General features: G+C 49.0%; 1 protein-coding gene and 1 long non-coding RNA gene across 4 annotated transcripts; both read left to right on the top strand.

Annotated features, from left to right (window-relative positions):
- The first annotated feature begins 8,227 nt into the window (after positions 1-8,227).
- LOC148378379 (janus kinase and microtubule-interacting protein 3-like) lies at positions 8,228-14,956 on the top strand. 3 transcript variants are annotated; one of them, XM_088367934.1, is made up of 3 exons: positions 8,228-8,390; positions 14,449-14,511; positions 14,598-14,956. In XM_088367934.1, the coding sequence occupies exons 1-3, from the start codon at positions 8,265-8,267 to the stop codon at positions 14,721-14,723; spliced, it is 315 nt and encodes a 104-aa protein (XP_088224060.1). In that variant the 5' UTR covers positions 8,228-8,264; the 3' UTR covers positions 14,724-14,956. The 3 variants fall into 3 exon arrangements, 1 of the variants encoding a protein (XP_088224060.1); XR_015855933.1 differs by lacking the exons at positions 14,449-14,511; positions 14,598-14,956 and adding an exon at positions 11,162-11,333; XR_015855932.1 differs by lacking the exons at positions 14,449-14,511; positions 14,598-14,956 and adding an exon at positions 8,473-9,086.
- LOC148378380 (uncharacterized) lies at positions 13,466-14,032 on the top strand. Its single transcript, XR_015855915.1, has 3 exons — positions 13,466-13,532; positions 13,669-13,773; positions 13,918-14,032. It is a non-coding gene; the product is annotated as an uncharacterized LOC148378380 (long non-coding RNA).
- Positions 14,957-18,210: the final 3,254 nt, after the last annotated feature.

Raw genomic sequence — 18,210 nt, 5'->3', positions numbered from 1 at the left:
ATGTTAATGTTTAATTTCATTCCTTTAGGTTCCACGGTGTTTGTTGGCTGCAAGTTTTCCACTGCAAGAAGAGGCTCGTATCATTGACCAGGAGCGAGCTACAATGGTGAGTAGCCATAACATTTATGTTAAACACTTCCTATTTCATGTCTAACAGTACTTGATTTAACAAATAACCATAAATAAATACAGTGTGGGCACTGAAGTTAACATATGTGATTATACTGCCTAATCTGTCACGGAGTAGATTGTTGCAAAGTAATATAAGATCCAAAGTTGTAATTCAGAATAGTTTTCAAAAGAAGGCCATTAGAATTATATACAAGTCTGATTACCCTTAACATAACAACAAGCTATTAATTAAATCACAAATTCTTCAATTCAAAGATTTGGTAGATTATCAGACAAATAATGTCTAACAGTAATTGATTTAACACATCACGATAAGTAGATTGAGTGTGGGCACTCTCAAGTTAACAGATATGATTATACTGCCTAATCTGTTACAGAGTATGTTGTTGCCAAGTAATGTAGAATAGATCCAAAGTAGTAATCCAGAATAGTTTTGAAGAGGCCATTAGAATAATAAACAAATCTGATTACCTTGAACATAATAACAAGCTAAGTGTTTAATATGTCCTATGAAGTCAAAATTGGGCACCATCATGTGGTGAAATTTGGAATTGCATCACATCCAATTTTGCCTGGGAACAAACAGATTAAATAAATCTTAGTTTTGAATAAGCCACTCCTTCTCAAACAAGTAAACTCTGCCCATTTCGCGCAGTAGATGTTCTGTTAATATCTAGTATTTATACAAAGTCATAATTTAAATTGCTTTCAACCTTCATTCATCGGTTCAACCAACATTACTCGCTCTTATTACCAACTTGTATTGATTTAACTAAGCGTTTAATACTTCCTATCAGGTCTCAAGGCAAGATTTGGCAAAATACAATTTCAGCAAATCCAATTTTGCCAGGGAACAAAAATAGATTAAATAAACTAAATAAGTCTTCTTCCCATTAAATAAATCAGAAAAGTCTGTCTTGTAACCAGTCCTCTTCAAACAAGTAAAGTCTGCCCATTTTGTGCCGTAGATTTTGTGTCTATGCCTAGTATTTAAACAAAATCATAATTTAAACGACTTCTTTCCTTCATTCACTTTGGAAATTTGGAATTGCAGCAAATCGAATTTTGCCAGGGAACAAAAATAGATCAATTAAACTAAATAAGTCTTCTTCCCATTAAATAAATTAAAAAAGTCTGTCTTGTAACCAGTCCTTTTCAAACAAGTAAAGTCTGCCCATTTTGTGCCGTCGATTTTGTGTTAATGCCTAGTATTTATACAAAATCATAATTTAAAGGACTTCATTCCTTCATTCACTTTGGAAATTTGGAATTGCAGCACATCAAATTTTGCCTGGGAAGAAAAGTAGATTAAATAAATTTAATAAGTCTTACTACTTCCCATTAAATAAATTAAATACGTCTTACTTGTTCCCACTCCTTTACAAAAAAGTAGTTTAAAACGAGGTCCCTTCACTCAACCTTTAACCCTATTTATTCACCTTCTAGGCTAAGTGTTAAAGGCTAAGTGTTAAAGGCTAAGTGTTAAAGGCTAAGTGTTAGAGGCTAAGTGCCAGAGGCTAGGCGCCAGAGGCGAGTTTTTGTGGGCTGAAGTTTTAGTGGGGTTAGTGTGAATACAATCCAAAAGAATACAACAGAATACAATACAATAGAATATAATACATAGATTAAATTCAATAGCTCTTACTACTTCCCATTAAATAAATTAAATACGTCTTACTTGTTCCCAATCCTTTTCAAAAAAGTAGTTTAAAACGAGGGCCCTTCACTCAACCTTTAACCTCAACCCCGCACGTCACATTGTGTTGTATCTGTGAATGTTGGTTGTGGCCAAATGATAGTTTTCTTTCATTCGTTTAGGTTCCACGGTGTTTGTTGGCTATGTTTTCCACTGTCAGAAGGATGAAAATACAAAGTACAACGCTTGGACGTGGGCGAAGACGTCACCGGTGAGTCCTTCCTTCCTATTTATTTACCTTCTAGATGCTAGAGGCTAAGTGTTAGAGGCTAAGTGTTAGAGGCTAAGTGTTAAACACAATACGAACAACACAACGATACTGCACTGAACAACACGATACCGCACTGAGAAACACGATACCGCACTGAACAACACGATACCGCACTGAACAACACCATGCCGCACTGAACACCATGCCACACTGAACAACACCATCCCGCACTGAACAACACCATGCCGCACTAAACAACACCATGCCGCACTGAACAACACCATGCCTCACTGAACGACACCATGCCGCACTGAAAGACACCATGCCGCACTGAACGACACCATGCCGCACTGAAAGACACCATCCCGCACTGAACACCATGCCGCACTGAACAACACCATCCTGCACTGAACAACACCATCCCGCACTGAACAACACCATGCCGCACTGAACAACATTATGCCGCACTGAACATTATGCCGCACTGAACAACACCATGCCGCACTGAACAACACCATGCCGCACTGAACAACATTATGCCGCACTGAACAACACCATGCCGCACTGAACAACACCATGCCGCACTGAACAACACCATGCCGCACTGAACAACATTATGCCGCACTGAACAACACCATGCCGCACTGAACAACACCATCCTGCACTGAACAACACCATTCCGCATTGAACACCATGCCGCACTGAACAACACCATCCCGCACTGAACAACACCATCCCGCACTGAACAACACCATGCCGCACTGAACAACATTATAACGCACTGAACAACACCATCCCGCACTGAACAACACCATGCCGCACTAAACAACATTATGCCGCACTGAACAACATTATGCCGAAATGAACAACACCATGCCGCACTGAACAACACCATGCCGCACTGAACAACACCATCCTGCACTGAACAACACCATCCCGCACTGAACAACACCATGCCGCACTGAACAACACCATGCCGCACTGAACAACACCATGCCGCAATGAACAACACCATCCCGCACTGAACAACATTATGCCGCACTGAACAACATTATGCCGCACTGAACAACACCATGCCGCACTGAACAACACCATGCCGCACTGAACAACACCATCCTGCACTGAACAACACCATCCCGCACTGAACAACACCATGCCGCACTGAACAACATTATGGCGCACTGAACAACATTATGCCGCACTGAACAACACCATGCCGCACTGAACAACACCATGCCGCACTGAACAACACCATGCCGCAATGAACAACACCATCCCGCACTGAACAACACCATGCCGCACTGAGCAACACCATGCCGCACTGAACAACACCATCCTGCACTGAACAACACCATGCCGCACTGAACAACACCATTCCGCACTGAACAACACCATGCCGCACTGAACAACATTACGCTGCACTGAACAACACCATGCCGCACTGAACAACACCATGCCGCACTGAACAACACCATGCCGCATTGAACAACACCATGCCGCATTGAACAACACCATGCCGCACTGAACAACACCATCCTGCACTGAACAACACCATGCCGCATTGAACGACACCATCCTGCACTGAACAACACCATCCCGCACTGAACAACACCATCCCGCATTGAACAACACCATCCTGCACTGAACAACACCATGCCGCACTGAACAACACCATGCCGCACTGAACAACACCATTCCGCACTGAACAACACCATGCCGCACTGAACAACACCATCCTGCACTGAACAACACCATCCCGCACTGAACAACACCATGCCGCATTGAACAACACCATCCTGCACTGAACAACACCATCCTGCACTGAACAACACCATGCCGCACTGAACAACACCATGCCGCACTGAACAACACCATGCCGCACTGAACAACACCATGCCGCACTGAACAACATTATGCCGCACTGAACAACATTATGTCGCACTGAACAACACCATGCCGCACTGAACAACACCATGCCGCACTGAACAACATTATGCCGCACTGAAAAACACCATGCCGCACTGAACAACACCATCCCGCACTGAACAACACCATGCCGCATTGAACAACACCATGCCGCACTGAACAACACCATGTTTCACTGAACAACATTATGCTGCACTGAACAACACGATCCTGCATTGAACAACACCATGCCGCACTGAACAACACCATGCCGCACTGAACAACATTATGCCGCACTGAACAACACCATGCCGCACTGAACAACACCATGCCGCACTGAACAACACGATCCCGCATTGAACAACACCATCCTGCACTGAACAACACCATGCCGCACTGAACAACACCATGCCGCACTGAACAACACCATTCCGCACTGAACAACACCATGCCGCACTGAACGACACCATCCTGCACTGAACAACACCATCCCGCACTGAACAACACCATGCCGCATTAAACAACACCATGCCGCACTGAACAACACCATCCTGCACTGAACAACACCATGCCGCACTGAACAACACCATGCCGCACTGAACAACACCATGCCGCACTGAACAACATTATGCCGCACTGAACAACATTATGCCGCACTGAACAACATTATGTCGCACTGAACAACACCATGCCGCACTGAACAACACCATGCTGCACTGAACAACATTATGCCGCACTGAACAACACCATCCCGCATTGAACAACACCATCCCGCAGTGAACAACACCATGCCGCATTGAACAACACCATGCCGCACTGAACAACACCATGCTGCACTGAACAACATTATGCTGCACTGAACAACACGATCCTGCATTGAACAACACCATGCCGCACTGAACAACACCATCCTGCACTGAACAACACCATGCCGCACTGAACAACACCATGCCGCACTGAACAACATTATGCCGCACTGAACAACACCATGCCGCACTGAACAACACCATCCCGCACTGAACAACACCATGCCGCATTGAACAACACCATGCCGCACTGAACAACACCATGCTGCACTGAACAACATTATGCTGCACTGAACAACACGATCCTGCATTGAACAACACCATGCCGCACTGAACAACACCATCCTGCACTGAACAACACCATCCTGCACTGAACAACACCACCCCGCACTGAACAACACGATCCCGCATTGAACAACACCATCCCGCACTGAACAACACCATGCCGCACTGAACAACACCATTCCGCACTGAACAACACCATGCCGCACTGAACAACACCATGCCGCACTGAACAACACCATGCCGCACTGAACAACACCATGCCGCACTGAACAACATTATGCCGCACTGAACAACACCATGCCGCACTGAACAACACCATCCCGCACTGAACAACACCATGCCGCATTGAACAACACCATGCCGCACTGAACAACACCATCCTGCACTGAACAACACCATCCCGCACTAAACAACACCATGCCGCACTGAACAACATTATGGCGCACTGGACAACATTATGCCGCACTGAACAACACCATGCCGCACTGAACAACACCATGCCGCACTGAACAACACCATGCCGCACTGAACAACACCATGCCGCACTGAACAACATTATGCCGCACTGAACAACACCATGCCGCACTGAACAACACCATGCCGCACTGAACAACACGATCCCGCATTGAACAACACCATCCTGCACTGAACAACACCATGCCGCACTGAACAACACCATGCCGCACTGAACAACACCATTCCGCACTGAACAACACCATGCCGCACTGAACAACACCATCCTGCACTGAAGAACACCATCCCGCACTGAACAACACCATGCCGCATTGAACAACACCATGCCGCACTGAACAACACCATCCTGCACTGAACAACACCATGCCGCACTGAACAACACCATGCCGCACTGAACAACACCATGCCGCACTGAACAACATTATGCCGCACTGAACAACATTATGCCGCACTAAACAACATTATGTCGCACTGAACAACACCATGCCGCACTGAACAACACCATGCTGCACTGAACAACATTATGCCGCACTGAACAACACGATCCCGCATTGAACAACACCATCCCGCAGTGAACAACACCATGCCGCAGTGAACAACACCATGCCGCATTGAACAACACCATGCCGCACTGAACAACACCATGCTGCACTGAACAACATTATGCTGCACTGAACAACACCATGCCGCACTGAACAACACCATGCCGCACTGAACAACACCATCCTGCACTGAACAACACCTTTCCACACTGAACAACACCATGCCGCACTGAACAACACCATGCCGCACTGAACAACACCATGCCGCACTGAACAACACCATGCCGCACTGAACAACACCATGCCGCAATGAACAACACCATCCCGCAATGAACAACACCATGCCGCATTGAACAACACCATGCCGCACTGAACAACACCATCCCGCACTGAACAACACCACCCCGCACTGAACAACACGATCCCGCATTGAACAACACCATCCCGGACTGAACAACACCATGCCGCACTGAACAACACCATTCCGCACTGAACAACACCATGCCGCACTGAACAACACCATGCCGCACTGAACAACACCATGCCGCACTGAACAACACCATGCCGCACTGAACAACATTATGCCGCACTGAACAACACCATGCCGCACTGAACAACACCATCCCGCACTGAACAACACCATGCCGCATTGAACAACACCGTGCCGCACTGAACAACACCATCCTGCACTGAACAACACCATGCCGCACTGAACAACACCATGCCGCACTGAACAACATTATGCCGCACTGAACAACATTATGCCGCACTGAACAACACCATGCCGCACTGAACAACACCATGCCGCACTGAACAACACCATGCCGCACTGAACAACACGACGTCGCACTGAACAACACGACGCCGCACAGAACAACACGACGCCGCACAGAATAACACAATACCGCACAGAACAACACAATACCGCACAAACAGTTTTAGATAATATTACGTCGCAGTCATGTGACGCGGACATGACGTCAATAGGCGGAACTCACGGCAAAATTATAATCCGTGGGCGTGGCTTGCAACAGGAAGTAGGAAAGCGGCAGTTCTGGCAAACAAGACACAGCTGTTAGTAACACGATGACTAACAAGGCAAATATTTTTGTTTTCAGCTTGCAACTTGACCGTCTAGAGCGTACAAGGTAATTACAACTGTTTTTTTTTAGCCCTGAAAAGCAAGGGAGTGTGGCGTTTGGGAGGAATGTCGAACTCGGCGTCTGCTTCCAGCCACAGACGCCAAATTTCGACGATTATTTCGACTGGTCAACGGTTGTAAATTATTGCGTTGACTAAAAACTTTATTTAACTCTACTCTTAACTTTGCCGTTTCAGATATGCGGGTATTACACCGCGGAAATGACGTCAATAGGCTGAACTCTCGCCAAAATCCAAATCTGTGGGCGCAATGGCCTTGAGCGAGACACCGGATACAAACACGACGATTATCAACAGAAATATCTTTATTTTCCGCTTGCAAGTGGACCGTCTAGAGCGTACACGGTAAGTACAACTCATTGTGTTTAAAAAGATTTACGTTTGTGTAGTTTGCGTTGCGTTGTATCTGTGAATGTTGGTTGAGGCTAAATGTTAATGTTTAATTTCATTCCTTTAGGTTCCACGGTGTTTGTTGGCTGTATGTTTTCCACTGCAAGAAGAGGCTCGTATCATTGACCAGCAGGAGCTACAATGGTGAGTACCCCTTTCGTCTTCCATTTATGTTAAACACTTCCTATTTCATGTCTAACAGTACTCGATTTAACAAATAACCATAAATAAATACAGTGTGGGCAGTCACGTTAACATATGTGATTATCCTGCCTAATATGTTTATCACAAATATGTCACTAATCACTAATATGTTTATTTGTTTATCACAACACCTTTGGACCTTCAGCAATCGATTATTTACCTTCATCTACATAGAGACAGAACGATGGTGTCTTAAACATCTCATTCATTTCACCAAATAACTTCACGCAGGTGGATAACGGCCGTCTCGGTCACGCTATGTTGCGTGATGCAGTTTTGAAGAACCAAATGCATTTATTCAATGAATAAGTCAAGCTAGTTCTATGTTTATGATGTTGTAAGTTACGGTACCGATTGAAGTTGAGTTCGAAGCCAGTGGAAAACAGCGCTGCGTTTGTGCTCTCCAGGTACAAATGTTGTGATCTCTGACTGACGACCGGGCGAGACTCGAGTAAGAGATGTCCAAACGAGCTCCGGCAGGGCGGGCCAAGGCGGAGCGAACGGACGCCCTTCAGGCCGCCAATGACGAGCTGAGAACCAAACTGATGGACGTCCAGTTAGAACTTCAGCAGGAGAAGAACAAGGTGAAAACCTCAACAGACAGACACTGCCTGCCTCCCTGCCTGCCTCCCTGCCTGCCTCCCTGCCTGCCTCCCTCCCTCCCAGTTTTCCCGATGTAGATTAGACATGCGTGTGCCATGACTGTGTCAGCCTACATCAACAAATGCACCGAGGACGTCAGCACCACTAAGAATATCATCACCCGGGGCAACCAACGACCCTGGATGACTGAGGAGGTACGTCAAACGCTACGAGCGCGGAACTCTGCCTTCAAGTCTGGCGACAAGGAGACACTGAGGACAGCGAGAGCCAACTTGAACCGTGCCATCAGGATAGCGAAGCGAGACCGCAGTCGAAAATTTCAGGATCGTTTCCACGACGTCAAAAACATCAGGAGTATGTGGCAAGGCATACGGGCGATTACAGACTACAACTCACCCTCCCCCCCCCCGGTGGGTGTAGTTGATGCTGACTTTCTAAATGGTCTAAATAACTTCTTTGGGAGGTTCGAGGCACTAAACGGCACTCCAGCAGTTAAAACTGTCCCCCATCAGGAAGAGGAGGTACTCTGCCTTGACTCCGCCGATGTGTTGAAGACCCTGAGGAGAGTCAACCCCTGTAAGGCCCCTGGCCCCGACAACATTCCTGGGCGTGTGTTCAGGGAATGTGCAAGTCATCTGGCTGGGGTCATCACAGACATTTTTAACACCTCGCTGGGCCAAGCCACAGTGCCGGCGTGCTTTAAGACTGCCTCCATCATTCCGGTGCCGAAGAAACCTCAAATCACCTCATTTAATGATTACCGGCCTGTTGCACTGACTCCGGTTATGATGAAGTGCTTCGAAAGGCTGCTTAAAGGTCACATCGTTTCCAGACTCCCCCTATTATTTGACCCGTTCCAGTTTGCCGACCGGCAAAACCGCTCCACTCAGGACGCCATCTCCTCCGTTCTTCACCTGAGCCTGGCTCACCTGGAGGAGAAGAACACCCATGTGCGGAGGCTGTTCCTGGACTTCAGCTCAGCGTTTAACACCATCATCCCACAGCATCTGGTAGGAAAATTGGAACACCTGGGCTTCAACACCCCCCTTCGCAACTGGCTGCTAGACTTCCTCACCAACAGACCTCAGTCAGTCCGGGTCGGACAGAACACCTCTGATGTCATCACCCTCAGCACAGGCTCCCTTCAGGGCTGCGTCCTGAGCCCCCTGCTGTGCACCCTGATGACACACGACTGCGTCCTCAGGTTCACCACCAATCACATCGTGAAGTCAGCAGACGACACAACGGTGGTGGGGCTCATCAGAGACAACAACGACCTGGACTACAGAGAGGAGGTGGAGCAGCTGGTGGGCTGGTGCAGAGAAAACAGCCTGATCCTGAATGAGGAGAAGATGAAGGAGATCATCGTCGACTTCAGGAAAAAACAGCCTCACCACGCTCCACTGATCATCAACAGCTCAGCTGTGGAGGTGGTCAGCACCACCAAATTCCTGGGGGTCCACATCACAGAAGACCTCACCTGGACTATGAACACTACGGCACTGGTCAAGAGGGCACAGAAGCGCTTGTACTTCCTGCGGAGGATGAGGAGAGCCCACCTGCCCCCACCCATCATGAGGACGTTCTACAGGAGCACCATAGAGAGCATTCTGACAAGCTGTCTCTCTGTGTGGTGTGGAGGCTGCACCGCCTCCGATTGGAAGAACGTGAGGAGAGTGGTGAGGACAGCAGAGAGGATCATAGGGGCTCCTCTTCCCTCCATTCAGGACATTTCATCTCAGCGCTGCATGTCCCGTGCCCGTAACATCATCAATGACCCATCACACCCCCACCATGGACTGTTCTCCCTGCTGCCCTCTGGGAAGAGGTTTGCAGCATCCGCTGCAGGTCCACCAGGTTCTGCAACAGCTTTTTCCCTGCTGTCATCAGACTGTTGAACACTAGAACTGTTGAGCTCTAAACTGAACTCTGCATCACACATTCACAGAACTGTACTTTATGACACTACGGACCTCTATCTTGCACTATCTCGCACTACCAACTTTACTGAACTTGTATAAACCCTTTAAATAGAAGTTTAATACATGGTTTAGCATTCCTCTGCACACTCTTGAATACTGTTTTGCCTACTTGCACTATTGCATAATTATCACTGCTGCACTTTATACTTATTTTTAATATATATATATATATATATATATATAGTATATATGTATATATATATATTTTCATAGGATATGTTACTTCTATTCAACTGCAATATCACTACTTTGTTGTAAGACGTATGCAACGGAATTTCGTTTTGTATGCACCATGTGCAGACAAGATGACAATAAAGTTTGTCTAAGTCTAAGTCATGTCAGGTCAGCTGTCTGGAGAGAGAGAGAAGTCAGGACCTGCGGGCGGAGCACCACCGTGCCACCGCCGCCATGACGGAACTCAAAAGCAAACTCCATGAGGAGAAGCAGAAAGAGTTAGCCATTACCAGGGAGACATTACTGCGGCAGCATGAAATGGAGCTGATGAGAGTGATCAAAATCAAAGATGGAGAGATCCAGCGACTGAATGCCTTGGTCCTCAGCCTGAGGGACGGCTCCATGGACAAGGTGATCCGCTCTATCCGTGTCTGACTATCCGCACGCCACGTCGGGCTTCGATGCGGCCGCTACCGTATTGTGTAGCTTGTCCCCAGTAAGCGTCGCGGCGCTCCGTTGCGGTCTCAACGGCCCGGTGTGGCGCAATGTCTGCTCAGGTGAGGAGGGGGGGCGCTTTGCTGGCGGAGGTGGAGGAGACGCGGCGGTGTCGGGAGACCGAGCGGTGTCGCCTCCACCAGGAGCGCGGAAGAAGCCCTGGCAGCGGCCCAGCAGGCCTGGCAGTCCCGAGCGGCCGAGCTCCGATCGGCTCATCACCAGCATCGGGAGGAGCTGAGCCGAACCAAGAGAGACTGCGAGAGGGAGATCCGCCGACTGGTAGGACTGATCAGATGCGCGGTGCGTGGCTATGTTCCCAATTTCGTTGTATACCTGCAGTGCAATGACACCTAAGGCATTCTATTCTATTCTATTTCACAAGAAGAAAATGTCCGGTTGCTCGCTTCGCTTTTGTCACAGCAAAGGTGTTCTAGTCGATTCAAGAAAAAAATTGGCCGGTTGCTCTCTTTGTTTTTGTCACAATTCTGGCAAATGAGTTTGCCCGCCTGCCTGAGCGCTCCCCGTTTGTACATCCAGACGGATGAGATCAAGCTGAAAGACAGAGCGGTTAGTGTTTTGGATGAAGCCCTGGGGCCGGCCACGTCCACCGCCTTCAGCTGCAGACTCAGGCTGCCGAGCAGCAGATCGCTGCCCTGAGGGATTCCCAAAGGGCGGGCCTAAACTACCCTGGAAGTGGGGTCAACGCCGCTACTAGCAATCCTCTTCATTGCGTAAGCCACCTCATCACACACTTGCAGTACGCATGACTTAGTTCGTTGCTGGAGGAAGGTAGCACAAAAACAGTTTTGAACTTTGAACGAGTGCTTGTGTGTGTGTGTTGCGGGGCGTTTTCAGTCTCAGGAGGATCGGGACACGCGACGGTTTCATCTGAAAATCGCTGAGCTCAGCGCAGTCATCAGGAAACTGGAGGATCGAAACGCCCTGCTTTCTGAAGAGCGCAATGAACTGGTAATTTATTGACGGCACGCTTGAAGGTTTGCGCTACGTTTGATGCGCGCCATCCAGCGAGGCACCCATTGCGCTTGCTTATTAGTTGAGCGGCGCAGCGAGTCGGTTGCCTGGTAGATGTCTTTTATTGGGAGCCAAAGCCACGATTCCGTTCAAACCGATGCAAAAGGAATGGATACGTTCTGGCCCGCGTGTTGTGCGTCTTTCACATCCCGCACTTCATGCTTGCAGCTAAAGCGACTGAGAGAAACAGAAAGCCAGTTTCTGCCACTCCTGTACAAAAACAAACGCCTGAGCAGGAAGAATGAAGAACTCTCGCTGGTGCTGTGTCGCCTTGAAAACAAAGTGCGCTTTGTCACCCAGGAGAACGAGGAGATGGCAAGCTTGGTAAGTCGACGCGGACAACGGCGGCGTGCCAACAGAGTCCACTGCATTTGTGTTCCACAGAGAAGGCCTAGTTCGCTCAATGACCTGGACCGCGGTTGCGGCCAGCAGGACGGTGAAATGGAGTTCCTTCAAGTTGTGGAGCAGCGGCACATCATCGACGACTTGTCCAAGGTCTTCAGGCAGGCGACTCGGTGCACGTACGGCAGCGCCGCGCTCGCTCGCTGTCGCCAGGAAACCTTTTCCGTCCAAAGCTTGGCCGGCGGCCGCCATCCAAAAAATTGGCCCCTTAAATTCCGACCTTTCAAGCAGGAGCATTGTGCGCACGCGTTTGAACACGCTTTAGACTTGTTTTGCCGTTTTCAGCAGCTCAAAGCTCCCGTTTTGTCAGCGCCTTTGCCACTCGCTGTGCGCTGAAAACGACGGACTTGCCCGGCTGCTCAGCCCGTCAACCATGAGCCGCGAGCGCGACGTCATTGTCCGTAGGCAGCTAGTGGCAAAATGCACCCTGTTAGAGTTGCGCTCGCTCCAACTTATTTTGCAAGAACCACACGGGAGACAAGTAAGTTCTTTTGGACACCTGCAGGTGGAGAGTCCATCCGTTGTACGAATGAAGTCTGACTCTCGGCTCCTGCACGAGCATTTTAATTAAGAGAAACAGGGTGGGTGTAAGAGTGGATTGAATAGAGGAAGCCCTTGACCTCTAGTCAAAACATAGCAAGGGGTGTTTTACGACTTTGTGTAGGAAGGGATAAGCGATAGGGATAAATAAGGGATAAATAATATTATTTATTACAGGTCGCAGTCAAAGTCAAAGCAACACAATGATACGATAAAGATAATCTGGAAAACCCTGACACACCCTGTAGTTGTCACTTTTGGAAAAGACGAGCGTCCCTCCAATCATCGCCGGTGACGTGTTTTTCAGGCTCTGGAGACAGGAGCTCATGTCAGAAATGTCATTGTGAGTCGCGTTTGTTTCTGCGCCGGAGCCGTTCGTTCCCTTTGCATCCAAAGAATCTCAAAGGCGGATTATTTGTGTCGACAGGAGAGAGATTTGCTGCTACGATACCGACGTCGAGAATCTCTGAGGAGGAACAAAGCGTGAGGTCCTGCAAGGTGAGTCTGTTTGTTTGCGGCTGCTTGGTGTTGCGCAAGATGAAATGGCCTTTTTCTCGCTATCGTTCCTCTCGTCGATTCATCGTGAGGTGTCGCTTCAGTTTGTTCAGAGAGATGTTTGCTTCCGCGCCCGCAGGTCATCGAAACATTTTACGGCTACGACGAAGACGTGTTGGTGGACTCGGACGGATCGTCCTTGTCTTTTCACACCGACAGAACCCCCGACACGGAACCCGAAGAGGTAGCCCGCCATTTCTGCCAGCGTATTGACACCAAACATTCCTCTTCAGCCTGGAATCGGACTCGTCTTTGCGTCGCGGGTGCTTTGTCGCCGGTCTGACTGATTCTGGTACTAGTGCTGTGTTGCATTGGTGTGTGCATGAAGAGGCGGAGCTTCGCTACCGCCAGCTGACGCAAGAATATCAAGCGCTGCAACGAGCCTACGCTCTGCTAGCCCAGACCAGCGAAAGGGGACTACGACGCCGAGAAGGAGATCAAGGTGGCGCCCCTTCCCGCAACCCCCGGCCGGGTCGCAGCCTCCCCGTTCTCACCCAGCCTCGGGTGTTCTCTGGTCTGAAAGGAGGAGGAGGAGCCTCCCTCCTCCTCCTTTCAGACCAGAGAAAAGCTGATGGTAGAAATGGGTCACTATCAAAGCAGAGTAGCAGATCTGGAGTCAGCGCTGAAGCAACAAGGACAGGTAAGCTCATCAATGAGCACACCTTTTTCTCAGACAAAATAGCTACATTCTTCAGTCACTCATCCGTCTGGCATTACTGGACCAACCCCCCCCCCCCCCCCCCCGAACGTGGCTGGGAAAATGCGGAGAAAAGCAAATGTCATTTTCCAGTCAACCAAAGAATTTGTGGATGAAAATGACACAACATTCCAAAGCTGTCCACGCGTTTGTCTCTTCTAGAATGTCAAGTGGGTGGAGGAGAAGCAGCTGCTGCGTCAGAGCAATCAGCAGTTGGCCGAAAAGGTGACGGAAAGAAAGGCGCTGGGCGGAGTCGCTTGGCGTCACACCTGTCGGGAAGCCCCGCAGATGAGGTCTGACTGTCTTTTCAGGTCAGGCGGATGGAGGCGGAAGAAGCGCGTCTGAAAGAGCACATCCAGGATATCCGAGACCAAAACGAACTGCTTGAGTTCCGCATCCTGGAGCTGGAGGTGGGAAGACTCGCACAAGCGTGTTGAGGCCAGAGATGTGACGGACGGACGGACGGACGGACGGACGGATGCATGCCTCTGCCTTTCAGGAGAGGGAGTGGCGCTCCCCCGTCTTGAAGTTTCTGCAAGTCCGTTTCCCAGACGGCCTCAGCCCTTTGCAGATCTACTGCGAGGCCGAGGGCGTGAGCGTACGTAAGGCGTCCCTCGCAACCCTAACCTTAACCCGAGGTCCCAGAACACCTTACATTGCTCCTTGCGCCTTTCCCCCGGACATCGTCATCAGTGATCTGATGAAGAAGCTGGACATCCTGGGCTATAACGCCGTAAGTGTATGTCGAACTCCTTATGTTCGCACTCCACGAGACTCGGCGGCTCAAATGTGACTTTTGGAAGGCTTTGCGCTGAAAGAAGCTTGTTGACGCTGTGCCTTTGGGCTCTTGCAGAATCTCACCAACGAGGAGCAGGTGGTCGTGATTCACGCCAGGACCCTTCTCACCCTAGCCGAGAAGGTAACGCGCACGTCCACGCACGCTCTCGCATTCTGCTTATGTGACAGCAGCCTTTCCTCAGTGGTTAGAATACATCAAAGTGACCAAGTCAGCACTTCAACAGAAGATGTTGGACATTGAAAGTGAGAAGGTAGACAGACACGCGACATCAGCCAAGGGGAACTCCGGCAATGTGCCCCAACAATTCTGACCTTGAGCTGTGCTAGGATATGTTCTGCAAGCAGAAGGGCTACCTGGATGAAGAGTTGGACTTCAGGAAGTGTTCCATGGACCAGGCTCATAAGGTAAGCCGCCCTCAAATCTCCCGCCGGACCACTGATGGACGAGGATTGCGGCCCAGAGGATCCTGGAGCTGGAGGCCATGTTGTACGAGGCGCTACCGCAGCGGGACTGCCCCGCCACGGACGGCGAAAAAGCCAGCCACGCTGGCGTGAATGACGTGCTGACGGCGGATCAGAGAGAAGAGCTTAGGAGCGCCGTGGACCAATGGAAGCGAGCCCTGATGTGCGAGTTGAGGGAGCGCGACGCTTGCATCCTCCAAGAGAGAATGGATCTGCTGCACAGCGCGCAACAGGTAAGGGCCCAAAGCCAGCCCGGCACTTACTTGCACGCTTACTGGCTTTTGAATGCCACTTTCCATTTGTCCGTCCTAGAGGAACAAAGAGCTGAAAGAATTCATCGAAGCTCAGAAGAGACAAATCAAACAATTGGAGGAGAAGTTTCTGTTTCTCTTTCTATTCTTCTCCTTGGCCTTCATTCTGTGGCCCTAACACCAGCTGGTGAGTGAGCTCCAGCGGCACCGCACTCGACACCTCCGATACACTGCCAGCCGGTCTCAGACGTTGGCAGACGCTCCGATGCCAACGTATACCCCCCGCCACGGTGACAGAGGCACCGCGTCACACCGGCGCTCATCCAATCAGAAGGCAGGAAAAGCAAATTCACATGCAGGGCACTTTTGAACCAGAAGAGAGCGCCACAAAAAACGGTTGTTGCCCCAAACGCGCACTAAAAAGGGTCAGAATAACAAGAGTCCCACTGGCCAGCCGGGGCCACCCGTCCAGCTGTTTCTTCAGGGGGGAAAAAAATTGGAGTCACCGGTGAGTACATTTTGCATTTAGCTCTGCTTTTCTGCTTCTGTCTTCAAGTGTGTGGCATCCTGCGATCAAAGAGTCAGCCAACCCCAAAGCGGTTGACCTCAACGTCCCACCACCATGCCTACCAGAGCAGGTGACGTGATGCTTTGGACATCCTTCCGTCTCAGATGCCCAAAAGTACTCTTTGCCACATCTGCGGCAATACGGTGTCTTTTCAAAGGTGCAAATAAATCCAGCGTGGGCGGAACACGCACGTCTTCGGTTTTTCCCGCTTTGTTTGTGTGACAGCTGTTGTGAAAATTTTATACAAATAAAGTTGTATAGTACAGGTTTGGCCAAGCCGCAACTCCCGAACCGCATGCGGCTCTTTTATGTTCATATCAACATTTGTGTGTGTGTGTGTGTGTGTGTGGGGGGGGGGGGGGTGGGGGTGTGCGTGTTGGCTTCACTTGAGTTCAATTTGGTATTTTGGTCAAAAGCGCATGTGGTGAAATTCCACAAAGTAGGATGGGCAAACACATTTCTTTAAACTATGAGTGTCAATTGGGCTCTCGAAATGGCAGGGAAAAGATGCACAGCAAAACGAAAATACGTAGATGAACACAGGACGTTTTAATCAGAGTGGGAAAGTTTCTATTTTTTGTTGAACGTGATGGCAAACCATTCTGCCTGATATGTCAGACCTCAGCGCATTTCAAAGATTCAAATCTTCAGCGCCATGCACTTCAGCTCACTCCATGCTAACATTGATCAGGCGTCGAACCCGCATCATCATGCTTAAGAGGTGGCCATGCTAACCAGTGCGCCATTATGTCAACGCATAATAACTAAGTCTACTGGTCAAAACAGCGGTTACTATATGACGTCGCTACGTCGTGGTCACGTGACGCAGACAAGACGTCAATGGACGTGGGCAGAGTTAACTTGTTTAAAAGGGAGTAGGCAGAAGAAATATTTAATTTATTTAAATCTATTTTGAGTGCACACCATTATGCCAATGCATAACAACTGTAAATCTACTAAACAAAACAGCGGTTGCTATATGACATCTGCCACGTCGTGGTCACGTGACATACGTGACGTCGATGGGCGTAACTTTCGCCGGAATTCAAATCCGCGGGGAGAGTTAACTTGTTTAAAAGAGAGTGGGCAGAAGAATTATTTAATTTATTTAAATCTATTTGGTGTGTGCGCCATTATGTCAATGCATAACAACTGTAAGTCTACTAAACAAAACAGCGGTTGCTATTTGACGTCTGCCACGTCGTGGTCACGTGACGCGGACGTGACGTCGACGCCTACTTTACATCCCACCGATCACAGGACTCCTCGGCTGCATAACCGTGCCCCCTTCCCAACCAATCGGATTTGCTATACGCGAAAACGACGCCAATGGAAAGAGCTTCCGCCCAAATTTAAATCCGTGGGCGTGGCTCGCAGCAGGAAGTAGGAAAATGGCGGCGATGTTGACAAAGACACAGCGGATGGTAACATACGACTAACAAGAGAAATATTTTTATTTTCTGCTTGCAACTGGACCGTCCAGAGCGTACACGGTAAGTACAACTCATCGTTTTTAAAAAGAAGTACTTTTGTTGCCCTGAAAAGCGAGTGAGCGTGGCGTTTGTGGGGGACGTCGAATTTCGACGATTCTTTCTGGTCAACGGTTGTAAATGATTGTGTTGATTAAAAAAGAAAACTTGATGTAACTCTACTTTTAACTGCCGTTTCAGATAGATTTGGAATTGCATCACATCCAATTTTGCCTAGAGCGTACACGGTAAGTAACACTCGTTGTGTTTAAGGAGATTTACGTTTGTAATAGCAGAAGTGTAGCCGCGTTGCGTTGTACGTGTGAATGTTGGTCCGGGCGAAATGTTAATGTTTAATTTCATTCCTTTAGGTTCC

Source organism: Syngnathus floridae, unplaced genomic scaffold, assembly GCF_059516105.1.
Source record: "Syngnathus floridae isolate MCC-2025c unplaced genomic scaffold, RoL_Sflo_1.0 HiC_scaffold_47, whole genome shotgun sequence".
NCBI lineage: Eukaryota > Metazoa > Chordata > Actinopteri > Syngnathiformes > Syngnathidae > Syngnathus > Syngnathus floridae.
This window is presented reverse-complemented; position numbering and strand designations above follow the sequence as displayed.

Coding starts and splice junctions, on each gene's coding strand:
- LOC148378379 (XM_088367934.1), top strand. CDS start 8,265: ATGTCCAAACGAGCTCCGGCAGGGCGGGCCAAGGCGGAGCGAACGGAC. Junction 8,391..14,448: donor TTCAGCAGGAGAAGAACAAG/GTGAAAACCTCA, acceptor TGTCTCTTCTAG/AATGTCAAGTGGGTGGAGGA. Junction 14,512..14,597: donor ATCAGCAGTTGGCCGAAAAG/GTGACGGAAAGA, acceptor CTGTCTTTTCAG/GTCAGGCGGATGGAGGCGGA.